General features: G+C 41.6%; 3 protein-coding genes across 3 annotated transcripts; 1 reads left to right on the plus strand and 2 right to left on the minus strand.

The window, feature by feature from the left end:
* The first annotated feature begins 24 nt into the window (after positions 1–24).
* LOC146518815 (dnaJ homolog subfamily C member 16-like) lies at positions 25–12,958 on the plus strand. Its single transcript, XM_085160078.1, has 15 exons — positions 25–466; positions 659–725; positions 869–1,014; positions 1,351–1,526; positions 4,878–5,062; positions 5,203–5,307; positions 5,645–5,803; positions 5,892–6,022; positions 6,243–6,420; positions 6,780–6,962; positions 7,095–7,171; positions 7,480–7,560; positions 7,686–7,781; positions 11,313–11,483; positions 11,561–12,958. Exons 1-15 carry the CDS (start codon positions 279–281, stop codon positions 12,039–12,041), a joined length of 2,424 nt encoding a protein of 807 aa, XP_085016204.1. The 5' UTR covers positions 25–278; the 3' UTR covers positions 12,042–12,958.
* A 101-nt stretch (positions 12,959–13,059) lies between these two features.
* Positions 13,060–15,316, minus strand: LOC146518816 (cytidine deaminase-like). Its single transcript, XM_085160081.1, has 4 exons — positions 15,021–15,316; positions 14,128–14,239; positions 13,644–13,701; positions 13,060–13,412 (listed from the first exon to the last, which is right to left on the minus strand). The coding sequence occupies exons 1-4, from the start codon at positions 15,205–15,207 to the stop codon at positions 13,272–13,274; spliced, it is 498 nt and encodes a 165-aa protein (XP_085016207.1). The 5' UTR covers positions 15,208–15,316; the 3' UTR covers positions 13,060–13,271.
* A 60-nt stretch (positions 15,317–15,376) lies between these two features.
* On the minus strand, positions 15,377–22,196 carry LOC146518817 (trypsin-like). Its single transcript, XM_085160083.1, has 5 exons — positions 20,267–22,196; positions 18,929–19,079; positions 18,604–18,745; positions 16,341–16,598; positions 15,377–16,037 (listed from the first exon to the last, which is right to left on the minus strand). Exons 1-5 carry the CDS (start codon positions 20,328–20,330, stop codon positions 15,888–15,890), a joined length of 765 nt encoding a protein of 254 aa, XP_085016209.1. The 5' UTR covers positions 20,331–22,196; the 3' UTR covers positions 15,377–15,887.
* Between the last annotated feature and the right edge of the window lie 1,054 nt (positions 22,197–23,250).

A 23,250-nucleotide genomic window follows, 5' to 3' on the forward strand; every position in this document is an offset into this window, starting at 1 on the left:
AGCCTAATTTTCATTTACTTTGAAAGTTTCAACCGGAAGCTGGTTTTCATCGCCGGCATGATACCGACTGTGCTAATGTCCATCAGTTCCTGGAAATAATGGCTTCGTCTTAGTGAAATACTACAGTGTTGTGTGTGGTTATGCATAGCAGTCAAAGAGTTCGGGATGTGTGATCATGTAAGCCCATCTGTTACTGGAGAGCTTTGTAGCGTTACTCATCTGGACAGTACGGTAGCTAACTGACATTACTGTTGGACAAGGACAGAGACAGACAGATCATGAGGGTTTGGAGGACCAGCCGACAGTCTGGGAAATGTGCAGCTTTTCTCGCCATCTTTATGCTAATTTTGAGCGCAGAGCTGGTGAAAACAGCCTCTGAATATGACCCCTATTACACCCTGGGTGTCAGCAGGAGTGCCAGTCAAGCCGAAATCAAAAGGGCATACAAGAGGCTTGCCAGAGAATGGTGAGTGACTGACAACCGGGCCCCTAATGTCAGCCCATCATATCTTAGCTGACAGTCAGCAGTGTGCATTTCACATATGGCATGAACTGCTGTTAGTATTTGCTTAACCCATTACTGTGTAGGCCTGTTTCAGAACCTTAAATGTAACCCTCTTTGAACCTGCTGGTAATCCGTAATGTCACCCTTTTGTAGGCACCCAGATAAAAATAAGGACCCTAATGCTGAGGACATGTTCATCAAGATTTCTAAGTCTTACGAGGTGGGTGAAAAGGGATCATTACATGTCATTTTAACTTGGTTCATTTAATTCACTTTCACTTTCTTTATCATAGCCTCTTCCCTAAATTGCAGACATTACTGTCAGAGCCTTATCGTTTCCCGTTTTTCCTTTTTTGCACACAGATTCTATCTAATGAGGAGCGAAGGTCCAACTTTGACCGGTTTGGGCAGAAGGATAAAAACCAGCCCTTTGGCCAGTCACAGCATCACGGTTTCCGCAGCTTTCACAGCAGCTTTTACTTTGATGAGTCTTTTTTCCATTTCCCCAGGTACCCTCTGCTGTCAGTGTAATCTGGGCTCCTCTTTGTATTTGCAAACCAAACAAAAATATATATAAGCAGATTCCTTACATACACCACACATCAGTTCATACACTGAATACATCAATTTTGAGTTTTACACATATTTAGACTTGATCCTGTTATTCTTCTTGTTCTTTTTTTTTTCTTTCTTTTTTTGGAGAAGCTTCTCTATCTCATGAACACTAATTCAACCCAAGCAAACAAATGAAAGTTACAGTTGCAGTTTACACTCAAGCTGTGTACTGTTAGCATCTTTGAGATTAGATCTTAAAACACTTCATGTTTTTCCCTGCTTTTCTCCAGGAACAGAGACTTTTCAGACAGCAAGTACATGCTTCGCCTTGCACAGTTTAACAACGAAGTCCTTCCAGACAGCCACAAGAGGCCATACCTAATAAAAGTGACCTCAGAGTGGTGCTTTGCATGCATCCATATCGAGCCAGTGTGGAAGGAGACCGTGCAGGAGCTGGAGCCTTTAGGTAAGGATATCAGTGTGTCCTAACACCATCTTGGGATAAAGGCATCAGCTCACAAGATTAATGTCTGCACAACTGCCCATTAGGGCAACAGTGTTGAGATGCTTTACTGAGAGCCTTGCACTTCTTTAATTATTCATTATGGTTTATTTGTTGTTCTTGGTTTCTTGAAGCAAAGAGTGAAACAAGAGAACTCAACTCTATATAATGATTGTGAATAGCTGAGATTTCGGCTTATTAGAAGCACAGTTAGTCTGTATCAGCCGTCTTGCTGTTTATGCAACCCTCTTGCACCGAGCTGATGTCACCTGTGAGAACAAGTGGGATTTACATTGAATTTCACAAGGTGGATGTTACAACTGTTTAACAAAAATCTCTTGCTTTGCTTCAAGATTCAAGGCCTTTATTGTCACTATGCAAACATAACAAAATTACAGTGATACTAATCTCCCGTGGCACGTAACATTTAGATGGTGACAGAAATAAAAAAGAAAACAAGTAAAATGTAAGAAGTACAAATGATTAAAAATTCTGCACTAACAAAGCTAAAAAGAACAGCAAGAGTGAGGGTGCGTTAGCAGTTTTATAGTACTGGACAGAGTGCAAAATGATTACGCAAGTTCTAAAATGTTGATAAAATAAGTCATGTATCCATATAAATATGTCTATCTGAAGGATGAAAACATGACTGTACGTGAGATACAGAAGAAGCATAGCTCTGAAGGTGCCTGCCTCATGGGACGAGCATAATAAATAGCGTCTAAGGTGTGTGGAGGGTCCTTGTGGATTTGCTTGGCCCTCTTCACGCAGCGAGTGATGCAGAGATGTGCTCTGTGCCGGTGATGTTTCATCCTGTTTTCACAACCTGCTCAAGGGCCTTTTTGGTACATTTGGTGCAGCTACCATATCAAGCTTTCATACAGTTTGTGAAGATGTTTTCTTTATTTGTCTGTCAAACAGCTGTTGTGACTCACCTACAACTGCTGAGGTTTTGCCATCCCAAGAAAGCTACTATTAGAAAGATAGTCCCCAGCTTCAGAAACCTGAAGTTGGGGACTATCTCCATCTTCTTTCATTAATGTATAGATGTTTTTGAGGTGCATGTGTGGTTTATTTTGTAGCCCAGATGTCTACAATGATCTCTTTGGTCTTTGTGTTCACACACCATAATATTATAATTTGAACCTTTTCCCTGTGTGCATCATTTAGGAGGCTACTCATGATTGTATTATTTGCAAACTTAACAGTGGTGCTTGAGTCTGGATGGGTTCAGTAATTAGTGTAGCTTCTGATGCTAAAGCGGTATTAAGTACTGTGCTGTTCAGGTCATTTTATGACTTAAACTAGGGAAATAGTAGTTTGTTTTTTTTTTTGCCTGTCCCATTTGGTTCTTTAGCCGTCAGAATTGTTGTCTGAAGACCAACAAGGATACCCAATGGATTTATTTTGCCAAATGGATCATCATGGCATTGCCGTATTGGTCCATTTGATCGACCTTTGTTTTTATTATTTATTTTATTTTATTTTCAGTTGTTACAGACGGGACAGACATGAGTGAGGGATAGGAAAGGGAGAAAGAAAGAGGAAGGAAAAGAAAAACAGAAGGGGAGAGGGACAGTGAGAAAGGGGGGAAAAAAATATCTCCGGGATCACCTGTTGAGAGAAAAAGAATAGAAAACAAGCAAAAAAACAAAACAAAACAAAGCAACATACTATACACAACACCATCGCATTAATCTAGCTAAGTGTAAACAGCAGTAAATACTAAATATTGAATGTTGTTGTGCAGCACGCAGGACAGACAGCGCACAATGTGCTTTGAAGTAGCAGCCAAGAAAGGTGTGATTTAAGTCTACAAACAGTGAACACCTGTGTGCACACCTGTGTGGATCAGCGCGCTTGTATTCAAATGGTTTCCCCATGTAATGGTCTGCTAGAGGATGTAGAGAGCCATAGCCCCGTCCCCCAGGGCATGAAGCAGGCATGGAGGAGATCCAGGCCCCAGACATCCAGAGGTCCCAGAGTGCAAGAGCCCAAGGAGGACCACCGGAGGGGCATCCGTGCCACCTTCATGGGAAGGGCTGAGGATACCCAGGCGAGGGGTCACCCAGTAGCCACCGGGCAGAAACTAGAGGGGGCTGCACCGGCGTGCCCGCCGGCTCCGCCGGCAGCCAGCTGTGCCAGAGTGAACCGAGCCGCAGGCACAGAGGCCGGAGGCCCGAGGGCCCTCCGCGCCCCGGAAGAGGCCTGACTGAGCAGCAGGCGCCAGGCCCCGCCAAGTAGCCACCGGGAGTGAGCTGGCACATGACCTGAGCGCCCAGCCCCGGACACCAAGAACCAACAATGCACCGACCCCTGAGGGCATCAGTCACCGGCAGGGAGTGTGGTGAGGGGAGATAGGCCTCCACACTTGGAGGGCCTGGGAGTTCCCAGAGAGGTGGAGTCTAAGACCCGACCTGACATATAGACACAGACAAACAGGCACACACAGACACAGACATGCATTCCCACCCTCATGCACACATATACAAACACTCAGCACTCACCCAACGTAGGAATAAACGTAAATGGACATGTACACACAATCACACTCCCCAAACATAGTCTATACCCCGGGTCCAGGTATCCTCGCCCCCAGAGGGGGAAACGGCACCCAGACCCAAGAGATGTTACCCTTCCCTCCGTGGTGGAGGCTAGCAGACCGCCCCAGGCTCCGCAGCAGCAGGGAGGCCAATCGGACAGCCAGCATCTCTTCCCAGCCCCCCCGCCCCGATGGCTAGCAGAGAACGGGGGTGTGTTAAGACCCCATACCCCCCTCCTCCCGCTCAAGTGTAGTTCTTCTTACAGGCTTTAAGAGTCTCTTATTCCTGAGCTTCACAGTAGTTGTTTAGTGAAAGTGAAAATCAATCTTAACTCTTTACCTCATAAAGACGACATTTAAAATCCTCTCCGGTGTATATAAGTAAAGATCATTGGAATATTTTTTCCAAGGCTAATATGACAGAAACCTGAAACTCAGTTCAGAAAAGAGAAACGAGGGTTAGCACTACCAGGTGTCCAGGGGGAAAGAGCTAAAATAGAATTTATTCACATCACTTGCATTCTTTATTATTATTATAAACAGATTTAGCCATAGATATATTTGAATACAGAGAAATTTGCCATCAGCTTGCTGTAAGTGGAAAAAAAGTTACATTCAATGACATTAGCTCACCATGTAAAATTATTGGATGATAACAAATCTGCCAATAATGTTTAGGATTTATTTGTTTATTTTTAACTTGCTGAGGCAGAGGATTTGTTTTACTTAACTGTGCCAGGTCCAACTGTAATCTGTTGTTATTTTTACTCCAGGTGTAGGCATCGGTATTGTAGACCTGGGCTTTGATCGGGCTTTGGCCAAGCAGCTGGGAGCTTACCGTGCTCCCTCCATCATCGGGGTGATGAACGGAAGAGTGACCTTCTTCCATCAGGCAGTGGTGCGGGAGTTCCTGCGACAGTTTGTTGAAGATTTGCTGCCCCAGAAACTGGTGATGAAGGTAACTAAAACTGACAAAATTGTCCTACTACTGCATGTGTGTGCCATCATCAGTTTTTCTTTTGTGTTTATAGATTAGTCATCATGGCTAATAAAGTTGCAGGAAGTATATTTTTCAGCTAATTTCTGTTGTTTTTGTAGATCACTGACGATAACTACATGGCATTTCTTGAAAACTGGCATGTGGAAAATAAACCCAGAGTTCTGTTGTTTGATCAGGTCCCCGTTGTTCCCCTGCTCTACAAGGTAGGAGAAGAACACATCCAGCTCCAAGCAAATAGATCACTGATTACAGAATGAGTTGTTCAGCCTGCCTCATCTCCTGCTTATAAAAAAACAAAAATGCATGACAGCACATAAATAGACTCCCAACAGCAAGTGCAGAGGTCTCTGTTTTTGCAGCTCTTCCACTTAAAATTGTTCCTTTTTCCAAATAGATTAATTTTATATTTGTATACCGCACAGAATTTTAGCTAATTTATTTTCACCTTAGATGGTTAACAATCAAAAACGAATACAAAAGCAGCGTCATTTTAGTCTTGAGCACCCTTACAGGCTCTAATCTTTCCATTCGACCCCACAGTTGACGGCATTCGCCTTCAGAGATTATGTGCGTTTCGGCTTTGTGCACCAGGGTGACACAGGCAGCACCAGGCTCCTGCTGCAGTACAACATAAACACATATGCTCCCACCATGCTGCTCTTTAAGGAAGACACGGTGAAGCCTGTTGACATCATCCAGGTACACCAGGAATATGCTGCAGCTTAAAGCCGGTTCCTTATGGTAATAGATTTAAACTTTACATAGAAGGACCTTTGTTTTTTATCAGGCCAGAGGGATGAAGCGACAGATGATGGACGAGTTTGTCTCAAACAACAAGTTCCTGCAGGTGCCACGACTGGTCAGCCAGCAGCTTTTTGATGAGCTATGTCCTGTCAAGCAGTTCCACCGGCGGAGGAAGTAAGACATTTTGTGAACAGATTAGTAGCCAATAGTCCTGCACTTATGATCCTACTTAGATTGACCTCTTGTAAACTGAACCAAGACTGTTAGAAGAAAAATAAATTTTTTATAACTGTAAGAAGCAGAATAGTTGGACTGTTGTCATGATGGTAATGCAAAGGTTGTGTAGCTACATTTGACTGCGGTGGCTGGGGAGCTGATTGTGAGTGGTTTGCAGGTACTGTGTGCTGCTGATCACAGGTGATGACCCGGCCTCTCTCGCAGCCAATAAGGCCTTCCTGGACTTCGCCTCAGCCAACAGCAAAGATGTGCTACGGTTTGCATATGTCTACCAGCGTCAGCAGCAGCCTCTCTGCCAGGCATTGCTCCAAAACCAGGGAGCACACTCTGCTCAGGTCAGTGGTCAAAACACACACAGTCCATACTTTACAAAACCAATCCCCAAAGTCAAGAGTTCTGCAGCCCGCTTAAAAAACAGAAAATCTTTTTTAGTGGCTGCTATTACTGCGGCCCACCCCGGCCAACGCTTTGGGAATCACTGCTTTGCAACAATCATCACTTTTCTGTCTGTTATTGCTACAAAAAAACAAAACCTCAAGGACATCTTGCACTTTTTGTCAAACCACCTTCATATACCCAGAACAACCTGCAATGGAAGGTCTCTCTGATACGATGTGTCACATTACCGATATGTGCAGACTAGAGATGGTGCAGCGCCTCAAATTTCAGTCACAGTGCTCCTAAACACTGACAGGTGGTGATTCTTGAGAGGCGGAGCCAGACTGGTAAAGTCCTGTACCGTTCCGTGAGCGGTGGCTGGAATGGCAGCGAGGAAGACAAGTACCACCTTCATGAACAGCTGGAGCTCCTTCAGAAGGACCCCACCTATCTGACTTCAGACGCCACCTTACCAGAACTCAACAACGAGATGGCCCCCGTAAGTGCCAGCGTAGATGCTTTAGTCGAGAGCCTGCCAGGCTGGGTCTGCATGGGCATTCACACATTCATCTGAGGGTGAACTTCATTGAATTATATTTTTGCACTAATGTCCTTATTTTTCCCTTACCAGATTTTTATCATTCGGTGGATGAATGCTGCTTATGATTACATGCTTCAAATATACGATGACCTTCTCTACTCAAATTGGTAAGACAATACTGATCCAGGGAATCTGCTGAGTTCATTGTAAGAAAGACACAGTCAAACAATGTTTGTTTTTCCTGATATTTTTGAAATGATTAAGTAGGTGAATCATTCTGTATCCGAATGAATATGTATGTTGAGGTGGCTCTGTATGTTCTTACGTTCTGTCTTTAATTACAGCTGTAATGCTGCTGCTCTAAAGTGTATCAACATGTAGAGACAAAATTAGCTGAAATGAAAACTTTGCGCTGTGCATTGTATTTTGTTTTTCAATCCAAACTCATTTTTTTACTTCATTTTTTTCCTGCAAGGCGAGAGATGATGCCTATTCTGTCCTTGATCTTCTCAGCACTCTTCATTGTTTTTGGCACCGTCATCATCCAGGCGTTCAGGTGAGGTTGGCAGACATGCATACTGAAACTTGACTGGTTGGCAGGTGCTTGCAGCTGAGTCAAACACTGGGAAAATATCATGATCTCAAAAGACTGATGATTTTCTTTCTTTGGTATATTTTCAGTGAGCCGGGTGAGAGCAAACCCCAAAAACCAAAACCAAAGCCAAAGGAGCAAACACAAACTGAGGATGATGCATCGAGCAGAGCAAGTACCTTCAGGTAATGTAATGACAAGTATAAGAGCCACTGTCAAAGAAGCTTGCAAAGAAAAGCGACTGGACTTCTTTAAGTTACTTGAAGACGTTTCACCTCTCATCCGAGAGGCTTCTTCAGTTCTAAGGTCAAATGGTGGAGAGTCCCAGATATAACCCTAGTGGGAGTTTCCCCCCACAGAGGGACAAAAGGACCCCCTGATGATCCTCTAATCGCCTGAGCCAAGGTGTGGAACTGGGTGTGGGTCCCAATCAGCCAGAGTTTCGGATGATTTCATTGTGAAACCTGGCCCCACCTTATCATGCGAATTCCTGAGGTCAGATGGCCCAGGGTGTGAGTGGGCCTTAAGGCGTCTGGGAAGGGATCTCAAAACTGGATTATAGATGGCAGAGAGTTGGTGTCGTAAACCACCGCCTCTGTTCAAAGATGGTCGCTCACAGTGGACATAGATGGCTTCTTTCACTCCTCTTTCAAACCATCTGTCCTCTCTGTCCAAAATGTGAACATTGGCATCCTCGAAAGAGTGTCCTTTATCCTTAAGATGCAGATGGACAGCTGAATCTTGTCCTGTGGAGGTCGCTCTTCTGTGTTGTGCCATGCGCTTGTGAAGTGGCTGTTTGGTCTCTCCAATGTAGAGGTCTGGGCATTCCTCGCTGCACTGTACGGCATACACCACATTGTTAAGTCTGTGTTTTGGCGTTTTGTCTTTCGGGTGAACCAGTTTTTGTCTGAGTGTGTTGCTGGGTCTGAAGTACACCGGGATGTCATGCTTGGAGAAAACCCTCCTGAGTTTCTCTGATACACCGGCTACATAGGGGATGACAATGTTGTTGCGTCTGTCCTTCTTATCCTCCCTCGCTGGTGTCTGATCTTCTTTTCTGTGCCTCTTTGCTGACTTTAAAAACGCCCATTTAGGATAGCCGCACGTTTTGAGTGCTTCCTTTACATGTGTGTGTTCCTTCTTTTTCCCTTCAGGCTTAGAGGGAACATGTTCTGCCCGGTGGTGTAGGGTCCTAATTACTCCAAGTTTGTGTTCCAGAGGGTGATGGGAGTCAAACAGGAGGTACTGGTCCGTGTGTGTGGGCTTCCGGTAAACTTCGATGTTGAGGTTGCCGTTCTCTTCAATGTGCACAGCGCAGTCCAGGAAAGGCAAACAGTCGTCCTTTGTGTCTTCCCTGGTGAACCTGATGTTTTTATCCACAGCGTTGATGTGCGCAGTGAAGGATTCCACTTCTTGTGTCTTGATTTTGACCCAGGTGTCGTCTACATATCTGTACCAGTGGCTGGGTACTCTTCCTTTGAAAGAGCCAAGAGCCTTCCTTTCCACTTCCTCCATGTAAAGGTTGGCTACAATAGGTGACACGGGGGAGCCCATAGCACAGCCATGTTTTTGTCTGTAATAGCCTTCGTTGTATTTGAAATATGTAGTGGTGAGGCAGAGGTCTAACAGTGTGCAAATCTGATCGGGTGTGAAGTTGGTCCTGTCCTCCAAGGAGCTGTCTTCTTGTAGTCGTTTTCTGACCGTCTCCACTGCCTCCGTGGTGGGTATGCACGTGAAGAGAGAGACTACATCAAAGGACACTATGGTTTCATCTGGATCCAGGGTAAGTTTCTGGACCTTGTCAGTGAAGTCGGTGGAGTTCTTGATGTGGTGTGGGGTGTTTCCCACGAGAGGAGCAAGGATGGTAGCAAGGTGTTTTGCAATGTTATAAGTGGCTGAGTTTATGCTACTGACTATGGGTCTGAGTGGGACAGCTTCCTTGTGGATTTTTGGAAGTCCGTAAATGCAGGGTATGGCATCCCCTGGGTAAAGGCGGTGATAAGTAAGGCGGTCAATGATTTTGTCCTTTTCCAAGTCTTGAAGGCAAGCTATAACTTTCTTTTTGTAGCTGCTTGTGGGGTCTCGCTTTAAGGCTTCGTAGGTATTGTTGTCACTGAGGAGAGTAGTGATCTTTGTATGGTAATCTGTAGTGTTTAGGACCACGGTGCATCTTCCCTTATCCGCTGGTAAAACAGTGATGTTGTGGTCTTTGCTCAGGGAAGCGACGGCCTTCTTTTCCTGTATTGTAAGGTTGGACGGAGGGACTTTGGCACTGGAGAGGGTGGCTGAGACTTTCATCCTGATTTGCTCTGCTTCTGTCTGTGATAATTTATTAATCCGAATGGCAGATTCTGTGGCTGTGATGAGGTCCACTATGGGCAACTGTTGTGGAGAAATGGCAAAATTGAGACCTTTGGCTAATACTCTCTTTTCAGGTTCAGTGAGATTCCTGTCTGAAAAGTTCTTAACCCATTTCTCCTGACTGTCTTCAGGTGTGTTTTCTTCTATGGGTTGTGTAGGTTCAGATTCAGAATGAGGAGTGTGTGTTTTTGAATGCAAGGTGTGAAATTTCCTGCGTTGTCTTTCTTTTCCTTTCGAGTGTTGGGCCCGCTGAGCCTTGTCCACAAACTTGTAAACCTCTTCTAAGATTGGAGAGGGTAGAAGTGTTTCCAGTTCCTGCAGAGTCTGGCTGATCTTGATCTGGAGGGCATCTATAGTGAAATGGACCTGTCTTATCCTTTCACTTAAAAGGTGATTTTGCGCTCTCTGTAGAATCAAGTCTGCTCTGTATCCCCTGACAGTGGATCCAAGGCGCAGGCTCTTGGGAACAACTCTGGTTTGTCTGCATCTTAGGTTGAAACGGAGATGGTTCCTATAATCCGCTAGTTTCCTTGATTCCCTTTCATACTCCCGCACCAGTTGAAGGGTGTTCCTCCCAAAATGTACGGTAATATGTCTGTGAAGGTTCTCAGTCATCCAGGTCATCGTAGTCAAAGAAGCTTGCAAAGAAAAGCGTCTGGACTTCTTTAAGTTACTTGAAGACGTTTCACCTCTCATCCGAGACCTTAGAACTGAAGAAGCCTCTCGAATGAGAGGTGAAACGTCTTCAAGTAACTTAAAGAAGTCCAGACGCTTTTCTTTGCAAGCTTCTTTGACTACGATGACCTGGATGACTGAGAACCTTCACAGACATATAAGAGCCACTCTCATACCTTCCATGAGCGACTCTAATTAATGCTTTTGAAAGCATATTTTGAAATTTTGTAGGTTTTTATCTAGCAGGCAGGATCCATGTGACCTAATAGAGTAGTAATTGTGTGTTAATAGTTTCTCAGTCCAATCCACCAAAAACCTTTGTCAAAAGAGAGTGCAGGTATGGGTCATTTTTGTTAGATAAATGATCATGTACTTTTTTATGCTTGAATGATTCCTAGGTCACTTTGAAGTGGTGTAAAAAAACAAACAAAAAGAAACATGAAACTGGACTAAAAAGTATTGAAAAAGAAGTTAGTGTGCAAAGAAAAACTTTGAAAGACCTCCGAGAAAGCCTGGAGAGCTACTGCTCAAGACTAACTTTGAAACTCACAAAAACATTTGGCTCTTTGGAAGCAAAATCTAAAGAAATGAATAATGACTTAAAACCTTTGCACTGTACTGTATATGGACATGAACTACAAAAGCATATTTCATTATTTTTTCCCCTTTGGTTTGTGTAGCCGTCCTCCAAAAAAGGACTTTGTGGAGGTGACAGAGCTAACAGGCATTACATACACCAGTAACCTTGTCAAGCTGAGGCCTGGCCACATCAATGTCCTGCTGGTGCTCACCAACGCTTCCAAGAGTGCTTTGCTCCGGAAATTTGCCAAGGAGGTTTTCTCTTTCTCTGGGTAAGTGTGGAGGTTTTACTTTTCTTTCGTCTAAAGTGGTATCTGCTATACTATTGACCTTTGCTGCCTATCTGCAGGTCTGAGACCCTCCACTTCTCCTTCCTCAACGCCGATAAGCATCGCCACTGGATGCCATCAATCCTTCGCTTAGCTTGTGATGGTGCGCAGAGCCAGAGCCATTCAGATGACGAGGAGGAGTCTTCCAACTACATGGGCTATGTCCTGGCCCTGAATGGCCACAAGAAATATTTCTGCCTCTTTAGACCCGTGTTCACAGGAGACGATGGCAGCGATTCATCTTCTGATACCTCATTCTCCTCAGACAGCAGGAGGAAGTCCCGTTCCAAGTCAAGGTCTAGCTCACACTCCCGATCGCGATCCCGTTCCAGGGAGGATGGATCCGGCTCCAGGAGAGGCTCCAGCAGGGCCACTAGCATAGAGGTCCACCATAAGCTTGACAGGCTGGGACTGTGGATGGAGAGGCTAATGGAGGGGACCCTGCCCAGGATACGTGTCCCAGCATGGCCCACGCTTGTTGACGATACCGCAGAGGGCTGAAGCTGAATTAAGAAAATTAGTTTTCAGGTTTGTTTGTTGTTGTTTTTTTTTAAAGCTCTATTTTGCAGATGTAGTTTGCCACTGAACTGTTGAAATCCAGTGTTTTACAACAGCAAAATGCACATTCTTAATTGTTTTGTTAACGTGTCTACATCCACACAATGCATTATGGCTCAGACGCTAGCTCTAGCTAGCTGTGTGTGCAAAAATGTTTCTCTGCATTCGTGAGGTTAAACTCATGCAGCATGGGAGATGTGCGTTTATTTCGGTCTGCTCAAGGACTTAAAAACCACATTGAACCTCTGAACCTTCCATCCACTGTTAACACCTCCCTAGAGTTTGACCTTTTAACGTTATGTCCCACTGATGGAAAAATCTGACACTTCAGAGGCTTTCTTTGGGAGCAGGCTAATGATGGCATGCAAACTGAAATTGTTGCACTGTTTACAGATGATTTGTTTCTGTGGGATTGCAGGATCCTTCCCTTGAATTTGATTTTGTACTTTAGTTTGCTATTCATAGCTGACATCGCTTTCAGACAAACAGAACTTAGTACACAGCCTCAGAACACCCAATAACAGGGTGAAATGCATATTGATTAACCTGCTTGAGGCTGATCTACCTGTTTTGTTTGTTACCTTCAATCAACAGGAACAATAAATCAAACCGTATATTTGTCCATTTTAATACTTGGCCCTTTAACCACAGCAGATGTTAATGCATGGAATAAGTAGACCTAAAATCACATCATAAAATTCACCCTTGTCTCTGTAATAGAACAATTTGCTGCTCAACAAATAATAATTGTATTCTTCTATGTCTTTTGGAAGTCATTCTAACTGTATAAAATGAAGTGTAACTAAATTCCTTTTTAAAACGGTTTATTTATTAAAGTGTGCAAATATGTTTGACCTTGATATCTCTGTTGTTTGTGCTTCTTTTAACCGACACATATTGTTTATGTATCTACACAGTGCTCATCACATACAAGCGGGCAAATGGTTGACTATTTGAGTCAGATGCACTGTTTCCACAACATATTTTTAGCATCACTTGGTATTTAGAGTACACTTAAATATTTGACATTGTTTACATTTCGACAAATAATACAAGAACAAATATTGACCATAAATATAACTTCTGCTACATTACATCAATGCATGATCAGCATGTGCTTGAAGTACGCTGCGTGTCACGGACACTCGCGTGTTTTCATACTAGAAGACTGGCTCAGTTGTTATTAGGAATGTAAGACACTTTCTTCTTGGTCAGGTCTTCGGGGCCAAAGGAGACTGGCAGAAGCTCTTCCACAGTCATCTTCATATACGAGCCATCAGGCTTTGACAAGTATACATCCCAGTTTGATCCAAACTGTAAAGAAAACGGGGAAAGCAAAGGGCTGGAGTCAAGTGTTTCACACTGAAATGTTTGTTTAATGACAAACTAGCACCTTCTAATGTGTTACATAGGCCACAAACAGGATAAATATTGCCTAGAGTGACGTGTGAGCTTGTCACTGTGTACTGTATACAATCACTGACTGGAGATTAAAGGTCCCTTTTAAACAAATCTGCTCCAAACCAAAATGAGCAGAGTTAATACCTCTCTCATGAACTGCCTGCAGCCTCCACATGGGGAAATGAACTGGTCACTCATGTCACTGAGGAAAGGAGAAGAAGAGTTTTGAATTGGCAAATAGTTGTTTACTTATATGAAATGTAGAAAGAAAAACTCATGGCTTCTATTTAATATTAGGATTCATGGCAGAATTTCACATAATTAGTTATAGTATCACTTCTCCAGCGTTTTCAAGATTTCTGACTGCTAAGGAGAAGTATCCTATAGCCTTAACTCTTCCCTAACAAACAATATACAGACAAAAAAAAGTCTTAACCTGGTTTAAGAAATAACATTGGTAGTCTGTCTGTGTTTCTTAAGGTTTAGCGACGTGCACAAAGACATGCAATGAGGAGTGAGTCATAGTCTCAGACAACAGCAGGAAGGATGCCTGCATCTGTGGAAATGGAGAACTTTCCAGATTACTGTGTGTGTGTGTCTGTGTGTGTTAATTATACGGGTTCCTTACCTGGCAATTGCAATGGCCTTGAAACGTTGGTGCCCTTCTGACACTGCCTTCGCGATAACGTTCCTCTCAGCACACATTCCCAGATTGTAACAGGCATTCTCCACATTACAACCTGCCAAAGACACAAGAATAGAAAGGGATTTTTTTTGGCAACATGAGCAATAAATGGGGTTCTTCACATGGTAAAAAACATTCACAGCTGTTTGCCAGCCTTTTACCCTCCCCAGACATTCCCACTGAGGGACACTTGCCAAGGTTTGTACAGTCCAGTGACACTGACCAGACTTTTGTGTCTTTGCTTTACTGTAGACAGTGGTCTGACATCCCTCTCGGTGCACACAGTGCTGTTGAAGCAAGTGATAACCGAAGGGCTCTCTTAGCTCGCGGGAACGCTAAGATGTGTTCCTTCTCAGAAATGTGATTTAACTCAGTCATGTGGAATTATAAAAAGCCGAGGATGTAGAGCTTATCTGAGTCCAGACATTTGAACTGTCAGGTAATCATTAACACAGCGGATCAACTCAGTACAAACTAATGTGTAATTTCTTGTGCATTTCATTTGGATAAAACAAAAACAAAGGTAAGAGCTGGGAGGTTTTGTCATTTCTCACTCGTGTGTGGAGATCTTGCACCATAAAGAAGCAAGAATTGACTTGACTCAAATACAAACAGCATAATTTAGCTCACGTCTTCCCGTCTTTCACTATATACTTTTCAGGGTACAATTATGCTAAAAGTTACTTTTGTGTTTTGGTGCAACAGCATTCATTCAGTAGTAAATAGTAGCCAATAACTTCCTTTTTTGTTCACCCCAAACCTAAAACCATTACCTTAAAGCTTCATATGATATACATGCATCTACTAAAAAACAACAAGTTTCATATGAGACTTACCTGTATGCACACTGTTGTCAAGGGTGAGCAGCGCAGCCCCGACTCTGAATTTGCTGTAAGGACAGTAGGCTTGCTTCTTCGCCTCGTGGGAGAGCTGAATCAGTTTTGCAACTGTCTCTTTGGAAACATGTTTAATGTCACGATCCTCAATATGCATCACCTCACTGTTGGACTGGGTTCCTGCCATGATTACGGTTGTATTGTCTAAGATGTCTTTTAAAGTTGGTGTGTGAGCCTGTTGTAGCTCAGCTTTAAATGTGAATGGGACCGAGGGAAAGGGGAGAGGGCACAAACAGCCAATCACTCACCAGAATGTCAGCATGCTGTCAGAAAGAAAGGGAGGTGTTGTCCCTGTGTTTGGGCAAGACTCACCTGCCTGACCGGATTCTGAGGAAGTTTCGTAGTGTGTTTTATTTGTGTCAAATGACCGAAAAAACACAGGTTATTCTCAGAAAATGTTTATTTAAGGTCCATATGTTTAGAGTCAGTGGACAATAGAAGGTTTCAAAGAGCAAAAACAATTCCTAAAACAGACGTTATCCAAAATCTATGACAATGTTTTCATTTCTGTATAACACTGTAATATAACTGTAACATTAAAAAGTGTTTTTAGCAGGATGAATTGTAAAACCTGGTTCAGTTTGTATCATAACGGTGATATTCAGTCAGTGGGAATAAAAGTCAGTCAGGCGTAGGTTCTAGGTAATTTAGCTTTAACAAATATATCTGTGATTATATAAAAACAATTATATAAAAGATAAACGTAGCATTTTTGGTCCTTCAGGAGCCATTCAAGTTTGTTTCTTTTTCTTCTTCTTTTTGTTAATCAAGGTAGAATTTTCTGTTAGCTAGTGGTAAGGATTGTTATTAGCTGTTCTCAATAACCTGATTCATCCATCCAATGTAGTTTCTGACCTTGGTGTAGACACCAGGGTAGTATGAAATCGCACAGCCGATGCCCCAAGATACAATGCCTTCAAATTTACCGTTACAAACAAGAGGTCCTCCAGAATCACCCTGAAAAAGGAAAAAAAAAAAGATTTCAGGGTGTTTGTTACCTGATAGGACAAATTTTATTTATTTATTTATTTATTTTTAAAGGAAATACAAAATATGCAAAGTCCAGCAACCGTTAGAAGTGATATTGCTTTTGTTAGTGGGACATTGTTGCTGCTGTTTGGCAATTTAAAGTTTACCACATTACTCCATTAAAAAGCAAAAACAAATGCAAAGTCAACAGTGTAAAATAGACAAACTGAAGTGTCCATTTCCAAGTCTTATCATTCTTTTGTATTTCATTTTTGTATTTACATATATTACCTGACAGGAGTCTCTCCCGCCATTCCTAGAGCCAGCACAGATCATGTTGTTTGTGATCCTGAAGGGGTAGTAATTCCAGCAGCTGGTGAACAATTCCACCTCCACTGACCTCAGTTCGGGGGATAAACTCTGGCTGTACATCCAGGTAACACCCCAGCCACTAACTGTGCAAAGATTCAGGTTTTGCAGTGGCGGAGAGTTAGGGTCTGGCAACGTGGCTGGCTTGACCATGTCATTGATGATAGCTGGACGGTCCAGCTGACCCACAAAAAACAAATCCTTCTGTCAGTCAACATTTTCTACATATCATACATAATATAATGTTCAGTCTATCATTTGACAATGCCACATTTAGCCATAAAAGCTAGTTTTCTTCTGCAGTCCCTGCCAGGTTGATAGAATGATTCAGAAAAAGGAAAAAGATGCAAAAACATGTTAAAACAATTATTATAAAATCACAGTTAGTGAAAACTTCAGATTATGACAACACATTTTATTAGCTAATAACTACTGTTTTATAGATTTGGAGACAGAGGGTATAGTGGGTATAGAATCCCAACAATGTTAGATACTAAAATTAACTTTGTGGAAACGTTTACTGAAACTCGGTAAAACTTAAAGTAATCATAGTGCGAGGTACAGTAATGTGAAAAGGAAAGAGTTCTCCGGTAAAAACTGAGTACACCCTCACTGCTTCCATAGCAATTAAGAGGATAAGTTGCAGGCAGGTCTGGAGCATTACATTTTAGACTCTCTAGGCCTCAGTGAGCATGTTAAATGTTAAGTTTCATGACAAACAAGCTATACTTAGAAACTCTTTTGCAAACCTAACCCAACTCAAGTCATACATATGACTTAAGTTTGCAAAATAGACTCTGAGGAAACAACAAGACTTCCTGCAACAATGAAGATGTTTGGCCATAATTTCACAGCACCACGTGTTGCAAAAATCAAAGACAGCACAACGACCATGAACTCCTCTGTATAGCAAAGTATTCTAGAGTCATTGGCTTATGTACCAGGACAATGATCCCAAGGGCAGTAACATATACAACAGAGTGGCTGAAAATGAAAAGAATCGATTGGCCAGTCAAAGTTCAGACCTTAGCCTGACTGAAATGTTATGGCAAGACCTTAAGAGAGCTGTGCAGAGGGAATGCCCACAAAGTTCAATGAACTGAAGCAAAGTGGCAAAGTGGCGATACAGCAAAAATAATTAAGCTTCTGAAGAACCTGTTAAAACATAAGGTTTAATGAAGATCTATTATGGGTTTTGTTGCCACATAATAGTTTATGCCATTTGACACCCTTGCATACTCAAACATCCAGGTAAGGAAATCCCACAAAGTTGATTCTGTTTTGTAGGATTTTCAGTGGGAGAAATGTTTCGTCACGTATCCAAGTGACTTCTTCAGCTTTGTGGACTGGTGTCAGCAGAACCACCTGCTGATCAATGCCGGGAAAACCAAGCAGTTGGTGGTGGACTTCCGGAGACGCAGACCCACCACACTGACAACGGTGAACATCCAGGGAGTGGACATTGAGATAGTGGACTCGTATAGGTACCTGGGTGTTCACCTGAATAATAAACTGGACTGGAGCCACAACACTGATGCTCTTTACAGGAAGGGTCAGAGCAGACTCTACCTGCTGAGGCGACTGAGGTCATTTGGAGTCCAGGGAGTGCTTTTAAAGACCTTTTATGACTCAGAGGCCAGCTCTGTTCTGGGATCCACCCTGGATCCAGTGCAGGTGGTGGGAGACAGGACTCTGGCCAAAATAACCTTTCTGATGGACAGAGTCTCCCACCCCATGCATGTAAATGTTGCTGAACTGCAGAGCTCCTTCAGTGACAGACTGCTGCATCCTAGATGCATGAAGGAGTGTTTCCACAGGTCCTTCCTCCCTGCAGCTGTCAGACTGTACAATCAAAACTGCTCCCAACAAACATAGATGTTTACATTTGCGCTGTAACTTGCACTAATCAACTGAACAACTACCACTGTTATAACTACTTTTCTCAGTTTATATGTACTAATTTATTGGAAGTTACATGTCTACTTTTTAATGCACAGGTACAATAGAAAATCTGTACTTTTCTAATTATTCTAAATATTCTTAACTATTTAAACATCTTTAAGCATCCTGCTCTGTTTGCACACTACAACCTGGGTGTGCCACTTATCTGTACCTCCCATCCCAAGGTAAATGTCTAGAAAGAGTAACTATAAATCATGAGGTGTTTGTCATGGCTGTCCCTTACCTTAAGCAGCATGATATCATTGTCAAGCATCCAGTATCTGTACTGTGAGTTTTTAACGATCAAGGAGACGTTGAATATCTGCTCCAATCCATTCCACTGTGTGAGATTGTGCTGACTCAGGACCACTTTAATCATGTGACTCCTACAAGAGGGGAAGACATGAATAATTGTTTAGCTGATCAAAGACACACAAAAGTTGTCCAAATATTTAAAAAGGAATAAATGTATTAATAATTATAATGATAGCACAAAACATTGATGTGCTCTGTATTAACATATGAATGATCAGTGTCTGTGCTCCTGATGTACAGCTGCAGTAACTTACGCCCTCCAGCAGTGGGCAGCAGACACCACCCATTGCGGGTGGATGAGGGTGCCTCCACAGAAATGGGAGTTGCTGTACAAGAGGGAGGCTTGATATTTGATGGTGTAAGGGTTTACCTGTGTACCCCCAATTATTCTGTCCCCATATGCACCTAAGATACACAGAGACAAAGGATTATGTCAAAAATCCCATTCACGATACAAGCTTAGTCTATATTAAATTTCCTTGTTTTTTTTTTAACCCAGCTAGAAACCGTTTGAAAAGGACAACACATCAAATTTAGGAATCTAGAGATTATGTATGTTTGTTTTGAAAAAACAAAAAATAAAAAACGCTGCAGTTTTGAAGCTAACTTCTCCCCATTCAAGGTTTTTTTTTAGAGGCTTAGTAGTTGAGCAGGGACACTGCCATGTTTTTTGTTTCATGATGTATCAGACATTTCACAGTGAATGCAGGTCTGAAACTTTTTCCAGAAGACTGATGTTGCTACAAGACATGCAGACTTTGTTTGGGATTATCTTGCTGAAATAATCAAGGTTTAACCTGATAAGGATTTTGTCTGGCAGCATTTGTCTTTAAGCACAACACATGTGTGTATTATCCATGTCATGTCAGGGTCTGGGATTCTGACACAGAAGTTAACCATCTCCTCTATAGTCCATGATTTCAAGGGTTTTTCTGATTTACCTCAGTCAGGCTGAAATAAGCTCTGTTTGAGAGAGTGTGCCAGTGTTTCAGTATTTTTTATACATATAGGGGTATTTTCTTGGCATCCGTGTTCACAGACAGTGGCTTTCTCCAGCGTCCATGAGCAAAATCAGACCTGTTTCAATGCAGTGCTGTCAGACTGCCTGACGATTGTGGCCATTTAATATGGATTTTGAATTGTTTTTGTATTTTTTTAATCATATAATGTACTGTAAGTATTTTTACGTTGAGAAGACATTATACTTAAATTGTAGCTGTTTACTTGTACAGTTTTTCACAGAAAGGTGAACTCATTTCTATCTTTAATTCTGAAAGGCTCAGCCTCTCAGAATTAAAGATGTTTATACCGCTCATATTACTGAATAATTCAAATTGTTGTACAGTGTCCCACTGCCTCTTTTGTTTTTAATCTTTAATTGCAACTACCTTAGCTTTTGTTGCTGGCATCGAATGATAATTCTCAGTTTCAGCATCTAGAAGATGGTCTTTGAATCGTATACTTTGAAATTTTCTTCCCACATTTCCCACTGAGCTTTTATTTGAATTTTGCAAAACATCCAACTTTTTGGAAACCGGATTATACCTGAAGTCAGATATTGTGTAACTGTGTAGTCAGTGTCATCGACTCACCTGTTAGTTTAACAACAAACAGGAAGGCCATTAGGAGGTGGCAGGATTGAGCCGGGTTCATCATAGTAACTGGTGCAAGAAGAAAAAATAAGTATCAATGGTCAGTATCACAGATCACAAGTACATGAAGATGTTTTGTAGAGTGGAAAAAACAGACATTTTAATCTCATACGCTGTAAATTATAATCTGCACAGACTAACGAGGTAAAATCATCAGTTTGATTGAAAAATTCTGGTAATATTTTGCACAAAACCAAAAGCCCTAAATAGGAAACTGAGATGGTTTCACAAACCTAATGACCAAATCAGTCCACGCACAGGCAGACATTAGAAACACGCCAACGCATATAAACGCAATTTGTTGTAAGTTCCTAAAATTGTAAGTGTATCCACGACCACACGCACACACACACGAATTTTAAAAAAAAATTAGAGCTAATAAATTATATGTATCAATACATCAAATAAAGTTGTTCATACAGGTCGCATTAGCACTCTTACTACCAGCATCATTTACTAACTATTCATCACATCTTAGAACTTTTATCTCAGAGTTTTGTGATCTATGTAGCATAGGAGTGACAGTATCAATACACAAAATCGCTACACAAACACACAACACACACATACAAAAACCTGACAAGGTGCTCAAAACCTCACAAAGGGAAATCTAGTCTCAACACATGTCGTCTGTGGCAATATGAACTCCTGCAAAGTTTGAATTTTATGAATACAATGGTGCAGTGAAGTTATGGGCATTAACACGGAGGCAAAGTCATTCATAAAGTTTGTCCAAGTTCTACATTTAAATGGAGTCATTTGAACTTTTAATTAAAAATAAAGAAAATCCAGATTAAGCTTTACTTTCTTATTACACAATCAGCTGCTACACTGCCATTAATTCCACACCCGCGCTGCTAATGAGCAATACTATATAAGCAAGGCTTCCTCACCTTATTGGGAGTCGAGTATAAATCCGCACAGGCTGGGACACACGCTCTAACACAATCCTCTCACACCGAGACAAGTTTGAGAACTTGGGCCTCTTTTATATTGTGTTCATACCTGTCACTCTCATTATTCCCCACGATACACATTGATACACCATTTATCTAAATGTCTCTGTCTCACACACAGAAAGGAGAGTCTGACCTAGTACAAGAAAAAAAAAAAGACATCCCCAGCCTTGTCTTTCATTACACCTTTCTTTCTTGGGCCTTTGTTCTCACAGCTTCAACCTATTGTCTAGTGGTGGAGACAAAGTATTGCTGTGCAATGGTGAAACCCAACAAGACAGAGAGATGATAAAATACACCTACCAGACATCTTGTTAGTATATCCAGTGTTAAAGAGCGCAGGACAAAAGCACGAGTATGAGGAATGATATCAACCTGAGATGTGGCAGAACTTATAACAGCATTTATTCTTTACTTGGACAAGGAGAAACGTATTCTCAGAAATTGCGTTAAACTGAGATGAGCGTGGGAGCATTTCCGTCTGCTTCCCCCTGCACACACAGGTCCACATAAAAAGACACCATCGTCATTTTTTTGTTCTAAAACACTTGCAGAGCGATATGATTCAGTGTTTGCTCTAAACTGTTCTTCTGGTGTTTTCTTAAAGTTTTGGTGTTTTGGTGGTAAACCTTTTAAAACATGTCACATTTTCAACCATTAGGACCCAACATTCTCAAAGTGTTTTTAATAACAAGTCTGACTCTTATGTAAGTTTATGTAATTGTCAAGTGTTTGCACATATGGCCAGTTTCTAATGAATTAACCTAACATTGATGACTGTGGGAGGAAGCCAGAGTACTTGGAGGAGAACCTTTTCTACTGACCACTCTTTTAGCCATACATTCGTACAGTATTTTAATTTTGACACTTTAAGTACTTCACCTACCTCTCATTCATACACAGATTATCAGATTAAGCGATTAACAGATTAAGCGAACATGCATGTCTTTGGAATGTGGGAGGAAGCCAGAGTAGTGGAGAACAGTGAGAACATGCAAACTCCAGGTATCCACCAGGTTTCCAGAACCTTTTTGCTGTGAAGCAACAGTACCACTACAGTGCAGTCCTAGTATGGCAAAGTTTATTACCTGGGAAAATAAAGCATGCAGTGAGTATAGTCACTAAAGTTTACCAAAGGGGTTTAGGGAAAGACAAGCAGACGAGCTTAAAAAGAACAATTTCTTACCTTAACAGCTCCCCACCACCACATCCGTAAAAAACTGCAGGCTGTTCTGTTTTTGTTGGCAAATCTTAAATTTTAATATTAGACAAACATAACTGCAGTAAATACAAAATACATTTTAGATTATTTAATTTAATAAAGGGGAATAAAGATATCCAAACCCTGTGTGAAAGTAATTGCCCCCTAAACTAAAAACCACTACTTGTGCCACCTTTAGCAGCAAAAACTGTAATGAAGCATTTACGATAACTGACAATGACTCTCTCACATCAATGTGGAGGAATTTTAGCCTACTCTTATTTGCATAATATATATATATATATATATATATATATATACATATATATATATATATATATATATATATATATATATATATATATATATATATATATATATATATATGTATGTATTTTATTTTATTTTTTGTTTGTTTATCATCTGTTCCTGACTTTCTGTTGATCGTGGCATGATGAGTTTCTTTTCTAGATCTTTTACCCTGCTTCACTTTATCAGACAGGCTCTGTTTAAGTGATTTCTTGATCCAACAGGTCTGGCAGTAACTAGGCCTGGGTGTGGATTGTGAAATTGAACTTAGCTTTCCAAAACATGCAGTTAATTTGTGATTTAATAGTTGTTTGATGAGCTGAAACACATAAGTGTGACAAATATCTGAAAAAAGAAGAAATTAAGAAGGGGGCAATTACTTTTCACAGCGCTCTAACATTTTGCAAATGTTTTATAATTAAAAACAAACTTTTTAATTTTTGTCATCATCCTTCAAA

The sequence above is a fragment of the Neolamprologus multifasciatus genome, chromosome 5, assembly GCF_963576455.1.
Source record: "Neolamprologus multifasciatus chromosome 5, fNeoMul1.2, whole genome shotgun sequence".
Classification (NCBI taxonomy): domain Eukaryota; kingdom Metazoa; phylum Chordata; class Actinopteri; order Cichliformes; family Cichlidae; genus Neolamprologus; species Neolamprologus multifasciatus.

Excerpts from the sequence above, each read along its gene's own strand:
- LOC146518817 (XM_085160083.1), bottom strand. The coding sequence starts at position 20,330 with ATGATGAACCCGGCTCAATCCTGCCACCTCCTAATGGCCTTCCTGTTT. Across the intron at positions 18,746-18,928 it reads GCTGCCCACTGCTGGAGGGC|GAGTCACATGATTAAAGTGG; the intron begins GTAAGTTACTGC and ends CCCCTCTTGTAG. Across the intron at positions 16,038-16,340 it reads GCGGGAGAGACTCCTGTCAG|GGTGATTCTGGAGGACCTCT; the intron begins GTAATATATGTA and ends TTCCTTTTTCAG.
- LOC146518816 (XM_085160081.1), bottom strand. The coding sequence starts at position 15,207 with ATGGCAGGAACCCAGTCCAACAGTGAGGTGATGCATATTGAGGATCGT. Across the intron at positions 14,240-15,020 it reads TGACAACAGTGTGCATACAG|GTTGTAATGTGGAGAATGCC; the intron begins GTAAGTCTCATA and ends TGTCTTTGGCAG. Across the intron at positions 13,413-13,643 it reads GCAGGCAGTTCATGAGAGAG|TTTGGATCAAACTGGGATGT; the intron begins GTATTAACTCTG and ends TTTTCTTTACAG.
- LOC146518815 (XM_085160078.1), top strand. The coding sequence starts at position 279 with ATGAGGGTTTGGAGGACCAGCCGACAGTCTGGGAAATGTGCAGCTTTT. Across the intron at positions 467-658 it reads AAGAGGCTTGCCAGAGAATG|GCACCCAGATAAAAATAAGG; the intron begins GTGAGTGACTGA and ends ACCCTTTTGTAG. Across the intron at positions 6,023-6,242 it reads CAGTTCCACCGGCGGAGGAA|GTACTGTGTGCTGCTGATCA; the intron begins GTAAGACATTTT and ends AGTGGTTTGCAG.